Below are 7,838 nucleotides of genomic sequence, written 5' to 3'. Positions count from 1 at the left end.
TTTGACCCCCTGCTGAAAATTTGTATTTAGGAGTTGGAACTGACTGGACAGCACTCAACAACAACAACCCCAAATGTACGAAATAAAAATCTACACTTCAAGAAGATCCCCTGGTCAGTCTGAAAGTTACATAATACTCACTTAAGAAGTATAAGAACTGTGTATACGTAAGAATTACCTGGGAATCTTGTTACAATGTAGATTCTGATTCAGTATATCTTGTGTTGTTTTCCTTAGGTGTCTTTCACATCCCTTCTGACTGAAAGCAACCCTGTGTACCACAAAACACTGTCCAGTCCTGTTCCATCCTTATATTTATTGCTGTTTTTGTAGCCACTGTGTTGTTCCATGTTTCTCTTGGATCTTCCTTACTTATTATCCATCTTTTGTATGCATATGAGGTAATTGACTCAGAAGTCCTTGGTCTTTAAAGTGACATTTTTGCTTTTTAACCCTTTAAAATGCCCTCTGCAGTGTCATTTGATTTCTTGACTGTTGCTTCTATGAACGTTGATTGTAGATCCAAATAAAATGAAATCCTTAATAACTTCAACCTTTTCTCCATTTATCATGTTACTTACTGGTCCAATTGAGAATTTTTGTTTTCTTTATGTTGATGTACAATCCATACTGAAGGTTGTATTCTTTGATCGTCGTCAAAGTCCTCTTGGCTTTCAGCAAGCAAGATTATGTCATCTGCATATCACAGGTTGTTTATGAGTCTTCCTCCAGTCCTGATGCTATGTTTTACTTTACATAGTCCAACTTCGTAGCTTATTTGCTCAGTATATAGATAATGTAGGAGTCCTGGTGTGGAGTGTCGGTACTGGACTACAAGGTCGGTGGTTCAAGCTCATCAGCTGTTCCTCAGAAACCCTGTATTTACAGGTTCCCTATGAGTCAGAACCGACTTGACGGTACTTAAGAACAAGAACATACAGATGGTATAATTATCTGGGGTGGAAAGGCAAATTCTCAGTAATGGGTCAAACTGGAATGTACTGGTTCGAAGCCTTGAATACAATCCATCAAAACAAAGTACAAGTCCAAATGGCGTAAGTACATGACAGAATCAAAGAAAATAAAGGTTTTCCTGTAATAAATTTGATTGTCAACCTTTTGTTTCAATGTTAGCATTTCTATCCTTTCAAAAACTACAGAGAATCCACATGCATCAAATAAATAATAGCTTTTTCTAAGTAGTAGCATTTTTTTCCCTGTGTGGAGACAATGAGAGACCACCTTTAAAATTTTTTTTTTTCAAATAATCAGATCACCCTTACTTTTTTTTAAAAGTTTTTGTGTGAATTGGGTGATAGTTTACATGGGAGAAAATCAGTTTTACATTCATCCTCTGGCATTTCATTTCATTGCAATGACTACAATCCCCTCCATGCGTCACCATTCAACAGCATTTGCTTCCATTGTCTCTGGGGGTTTTTTGTTTTATTTTTTGGATGTACAGTGAAGAACTCAGGAATATGCAATCGTTCAAACAACCAAAGGGCACACCCTGCAAGCCCACCCCATGGTCGTCAGTACACAGCCCCTCTCCCTCCCTGAGTCCAGAGTTCTCAGCCGCTCCATCTCTCCACGTCATCATCTCTGCCTCTCTCTCTTCACCCTTACTTTTTAATACGATATAATTACTGGGAGCTTTCAGAGCTTTGCTTTTCATATACCGCATATACTATAGTCATACTATGTCCTTAGCATTGTTTGATTTATAAAGAGTACAATTAGCCTTTTGAGTTCTTAGTGTAGTCACAATTAAATGTAATGATTAGGGATTGGTCTTTCCAAGGCTGAGAAGGTGTTTTTAATTATTCATTCTTCGGTTTGTTTCTTACAGCAACCTCAGCTGTGCTTTATTATTCAAAGGTTAATGCAAACTGAGAAGTGGGTAAATTAAATCTGCTTGGCAGCCAACCACCTGACATATTAGCAGACACTGTAAGATGGGGCTAGGCAGCGTAAGCTAATTCCACTATTGCAGCACTTCCAAGAGCAAAAACCACTAATTCCCTCAAAGATGGTCCATGTTGACAGGAATTAGTAAGGGATTCTACAAATTTGTGGTTCTTAGCTAGCAGACCTTCTATAAAGCCTGGGTGTGTTTTGCTTACAAAGAGAGGGGCAATGTTTGAAATCTGAAAGACAGGCAGTAATATCTAGAGGAGAAAATTGATACTGATACCATGACTAATGAACTTTGCATAATATTAAATCACCAAGTTGAGTGCTGAAAGTTACTTTTAGAAGTGTTTTACAAGAGCACACTGCAAAATCTCATGTGAGCACTAGGGGCAGGCAAAATGGACGGACCATCATTGGAATATGATTTAATATAGAAATACGGTCCTAATTCTGCCCCTTTCAGTGTAGTAAAGAACAAAACATATCTAGATCCTTCAATTTGCTTCCCTCTTGAAAATGTATATTCTTTACAGCTAACTACACAATTGGGAATTGTGTGGACTTTTATAGGTACCTTCAGGTACCTTATAGAAATACTGACATTAAAATGATGGGAAAGTGGCCTGATTTTAACAAAGTGACCCCAAAAGCCAAAAAGTAACTTCGTAGTGTTCCGTTTAATTAGTCGATCTCTTTTCTCCACCATGGTGCTCTCTGGCATTCAGCTGGGGCAGCACATCTGCCAAGAGCCCCGGCAGGTCCATTCCATCTCCTCTGTGGCGCCAAGCACCAAGATATGTCTGTGCTACACTGCCTACTCTGCTCTTCATCTTGTTTCATTTAACCAAAATCCCACTTGTCTCCTGACCTTGGTGATGGGCTGAAGGGAAGAAGGAAGAATAGTAGATGAAATCTGTGCATGTCATTAGGGGGTTTTGGGGTTTTTTTTTTAAAAAAAATCACAGCCTGATTCCTGAAAGTCATTATAAGGTAATAAAAAATCCAAGCTTTGAAATTGAGTATAGGATTTAAGAAGGGAAAAAAAAGCAAAGTGATCTCCTTTGAGAATAACAATCCCATCTCACATAGTTGTGATGGTTAGAAAACATGGTGTATGTGAAAGTGCCTGTCAACTCCACATATGCATCCAGAAGATAAATACTGTTAAATGCCGTCTTATATTTGACTAAATTTCTAAGTGTTTGGATGATGTTGGAGCATACATATGTATTACTCAGACCAGAATAACTAATCTGCTTGTTACTGGCATCTGTTTATAGTCTAGTCAATTCAGGTCTCATACAGAATTGCAGACAACTAATATTTGAACACTGTAGTTTGTTACCTGTGATTCTATGGTCTCCTGTCTCTTCCACTGTCAGTCCTTGCTGGCATGCAGAGTGTTGTTTGGGAGAGAAAACGAACTGTCGAATGAGACAGTCCTGGCTCTGAAATTCAGTTCCTCCATTGACCTTTTAAACTCTGTCTAGACATTGAACTGCTCAGTTACAGATAACACTACGTTTGCAGAACTGCATTAATTTAAAGGCGTGTATGTTAATGGTTCAATACCACACTTGGCACTTTATTCTTCCAACACCCCAACCCACAGCCAGTGAGTTGGTCCTGACTTATAGTGACCCTACAGAACAGAGTACAACTGTCCAATAGGATGTCAAGTTTGGAAAGCTTTATGAAAGAAAACTGCCACATCAGTCTTCTACAGAGCAGCTGGTGGGTTCGAACCACCGACCTTTTGGTTGGAAACTGAGCACTTTAACCATGGTTCTACCAGAGCTGCTTTATAACATCCATAAAAGGTAAATAATTTTCCCATCTACAGATAAGAAAACCGAGGCTCAGAGAGATATAAAAAATGCCTAGCACAATTTCTGGCTCTGGAATTGGTAGTGTGACCCTGTAGGATAAGCACTAAACTGCTAACCACAGGATCAGCGGTTCAAATCCATCACCCACTACTCAAAGTCTATACAGTGTTTATATGAGTGGGAGCCAACTCAATGGTACTTAAGGACAACCACAACATAGATCACATAATTTCATTACATCTTCACTATTTAAATCCTTAATCAATACCTGTACGTATTGCTAATGTACGTACCAGTCTTCTGGGGAGATCTTATTGATGTACAGATTTGGATTCAGTAAGTTTGTGTAATACTGCTGCTCTCTGGATCATACTTAAGAGACCCTCCGGGATGCCAAACTCTGAGGGTAGTTCTCAGCCCTACTGCACATTAGATTCTGACTTAATTGGTCTGGGGAGGGACTCAGGTTTCTGTTGTTCCTGCTGTTGAAAGTTCCAGAAGTAGTTCACAGTGATTTAAAAAGCAGTGGAATTGAAAAGTGGAGTACCATTACATTACTCAAAGAATTTCTAAAGATACCATGAATAAAGACCAGTAAATAAAACATAGTAGAGCATTTTGGTTGCATCTCAGGTAAGGAGGAAGCAGAAGTCTCGACACTACCAACAGACCTCAGGAGGGCCCTAACACTGTAATTAATATGTGTCCATCTCCTTATTATGCCATTTTAGGCCCTATACCATTCAGCCTGAAAGATGGTCTCTGGTAGTGTAGTGTATTACAAGCTGGGCTACTAATCGCAAGGTCAGCAGTTCAAATCTACCAGTCGCCCCACGGGAGAAAGATGAGGCTTTCTGCTCTCGTAAATATATACAGCCTTGGAAACCTCGTACAGGGTTGATATGAGTTGCAACCAACTCGACAGCACAACCAACACTACCATCTAACCTGAGCCCTGGTGTGACACTGTAACATAAGCATTGAACTGCTAATTGCAAGGTTGGCTGTTTAAAACCACCAGCTGCTTTCAGAAACCCTGTATATGGTCATATGAGTTGGAACCGACTTGAAAACCATCTAACCTCAGCCACCCTGGAATATTCATATTTGCTGGTATTCCCCACAGACAACCTGCTTTTCTCTGCCCCGCTTTTTATCTCACACAGTGCCTTTGTCACGTTATGCCCCCATCCTCCTGTACTTGTTGAAGTCTATTTAACTTTCCAACCCAGCTTAATTTCAACCCCTTTAAAGGAATCTTTCCCTAGAGGAGATGGCAACTCATGTCAGAACCACCTGTGGGACTTGTTCAAATCGCACGCTCACCTTGTGAGATGCCAAGTATTTCTTCTTTCTCAGCTGAGAAGAGCGCTATCACAGCTGTGGTGTAAGAGAGGGAGGCGCAGCCCATCCATCCTGCAGGAAGAGAAATCACTCCTTTTGCAGGGCTCCCATAGCACCTTGTTTGTGAATTCCATGGATCCCATGTATCTTGCCCAGAGAGTAATCTGTTTGGGGATCAGTATTCTTTATCTTGTCAGATCACTGCACAGCACCCTACATATAGTAAGTAGGTAATGAGTGGTGGTGGCTGTGTGCCGTGGAGTCAGTTCCGACTCATAGTGACCCTGTACAGGGTTTCCAAGGCTGTAAATCTTTATAGGAGTACAAAGCCTCATCTTTGTCCCTCGGAACAGCTGGTAGTTTCCAATGGCTGACCTTGGAGTTTGCAGCCCGATTCATAACCATTACACTACCAGAGCCCCTTAGGTAATGAGTAGAAGCTGGTTATCACTGTTCAGAGTAAGTCTCAGTGTAGTATCGTAAATATTTTGGTCCTGTGATAATCTGGATATTTTGAATAGGGAAGTTCTGAATTACATTCACTAAACACCATCTCTTTTTAGCAGGCATTGCCTTTGAGTGCTGGATTATTTGTTTATTATTTGCAGGGTCTATTTTAGCTACTTTGCACCTTTCTACCTTTATAGAACAATTACTTCTCCTGAACTTGGAAGGGAAAAAATTAGTGGTAGTCTCTGTTTTTCTATTCCTTTTTGTTTAAGTGTGTTTATCATGAAAGTGAGAGAACTAATTATAGTACCACTGTTGCCTAGTGTATAGGAACTTTAGCTTTCTACTGTCTGCAATGATATGGGATAGTAGACATGTAATTGAAGCTATTTGTTACTTGATTATAAAAAAAGATAGATGAGGTTTACTAGTCATTTTTAAAAATATGAGGACAGAAAGGAACATTACCATGTAAGGTGTTATACAGCAGGTACAGAAAAGGGAAACTATTAGAGCCCTTAAATAAAACCTCTTCTTGTTTTCATATCTGTAGTTCAAAAGTAAAGGGAGAGGGGAACTTGTACTATGGGACCCTCATCAACCCTATTTTAGGTGCCATTGAAACCACTCTGACCCTATGCACAACAGAATGAAATAGTGTGTCTTGTACCATCCTCACAGTTGTTATGTTTGAGCCCATTGCTGCTGCCACTGAGCCAGTCCATCTTGTTGGGAATCTTCTTTTTCACTGACCTTCCACTGTATCAGGGACTGGTCCTTCCTGTTAACTTGTCAAAAGTATAAGAGATGAAGTCTTGCTATTCTCGCTTCTAAGGAGCCATCTGGCTATCCTTCTTCCAACACAGATTTGTTTGTTCTGACAGTCCATGGTACTGTCAATATTCTTCTCTAAGAACATAACTCCAATGCATCCGTTCTTCTACAGTCTTCCTAATTCACTGTACAACTCTCACATACATATGAGACTATTGAAAGTACCATGGCTTGGGTCAGGCACACTTTAGTCTTCAAAATCATCTCTTGGCTCTTTAACACTTTAAAGAAATCTCCTGCAACAGATTTGCCTAATTCCATACATCATTTGATTTCTTGACTGCTGCTTCCATGAGTGTCTATTCCTGGAGCCTTGTTTTTTTCACCAATGCCTTCAGTGCAACTTGGACTTCTTCCTTTACTACCCACGGTTCTTGATCATAGTACATTTTAGATTGTGGACCCCCAAAAATGAAATATTTGACAGCTTCAGTCTTTTCTTCATTTATCATGCTGTTATTTATTGGTCCAGTTGTGAGGATTTTTGTTTTCTTTACATTGTGGTCTTGGATCTTCATCAGTAAGTATTTTAAGTCCTCTTCGCTTGCAGCAAGCAAAGTTCTGTCATCTACACATTGCAGGTTGTTAATGAGTACCCTTCAAATCCTGATGCCATATTCTTCTTCATATAATCCAGGATTATTTTACTCCGTATACAGATAGAATAGTATAGTGAACGAATACAATTCTGGCACACAACTTTCCTGATTTTAAACCATTCAGCATCCCCTTTTTTGTGTTCTAACAATTGCCTTTTGGTCTATATACAGGTTCCTCAGGAGTGTAAAGTGTTTTGGAATACCCATTTTTCACAGCGTCATCCATATCTTGTCATGATCCACACAGTTCAGAGTTTTTGTAGAGTCAATAGAGCACAAGTAAACTTCTGGTATTCTCTGTTTTGAACCAAATTTCATCTGACCACAGCAATCATCCTGTCATCCCATATTCTCTCTGAATCTGGCTTGTATTTCTGCCAGTTCCCTATTGATGTACTGTTGCAGTTGCTTTTTAATTCTCTTCAGTAGAATTTTACTTTCTTGTAATATTAATGATATTGTTCAGTGATGTCCACATTCAGTTAGTTCGCTTTTCTTTGTGTAATGGGCACAAACACGGATGTCTTCCAATCAGTTGGCCAGGTAGCTGTGTCTTCCAAATTTCTTGGCATTAATGATTGAGTGCCTCAAGTGCTGTATCAGTTTGTTGAAAGATTTCATTTTGTATTCCATCACTTCCTGGAGTTTTGTTTTTCACCAGTGCCTTCAGTGCACCTTGGGCTTTCTCCTTCAGTACCACTGGCTCTTGATCATATGCTACCTCCTGAAATGGTTGAACATCAACCATTTCTTTTGGTAGTGACTCTGTATATTCCTTCCATTTTCTTTAATGCTGCATCATTCAGTATTTTGCCCATAGAATGCTTCAATATTGTAAGCTTAAGAAATGCTGAGAGTATCCTTC

The 7,838-nt window shown here is 39.6% G+C and overlaps 1 protein-coding gene across 1 annotated transcript in view; it reads left to right on the top strand.

Moving 5' to 3' along the window:
* The first annotated feature begins 1,050 nt into the window (after positions 1-1,050).
* The window catches only part of UBE2E2 (ubiquitin-conjugating enzyme E2E 2), a 141,447-nt gene continuing 134,659 nt past the window's right edge, over positions 1,051-7,838 (top strand). The window contains 1 exon segment of the mRNA XM_006878304.1: positions 1,051-1,055. Coding sequence (XP_006878366.1) covers positions 1,051-1,055 — 5 coding nt within the window.

The sequence above is a fragment of the Chrysochloris asiatica genome, unplaced genomic scaffold, assembly GCF_000296735.1.
Source record: "Chrysochloris asiatica unplaced genomic scaffold, ChrAsi1.0 scaffold00030, whole genome shotgun sequence".
NCBI lineage: Eukaryota > Metazoa > Chordata > Mammalia > Afrosoricida > Chrysochloridae > Chrysochloris > Chrysochloris asiatica.
Note: the sequence above shows the minus strand (reverse complement) of the source record. Positions and strands in the feature narration are given on the sequence as shown.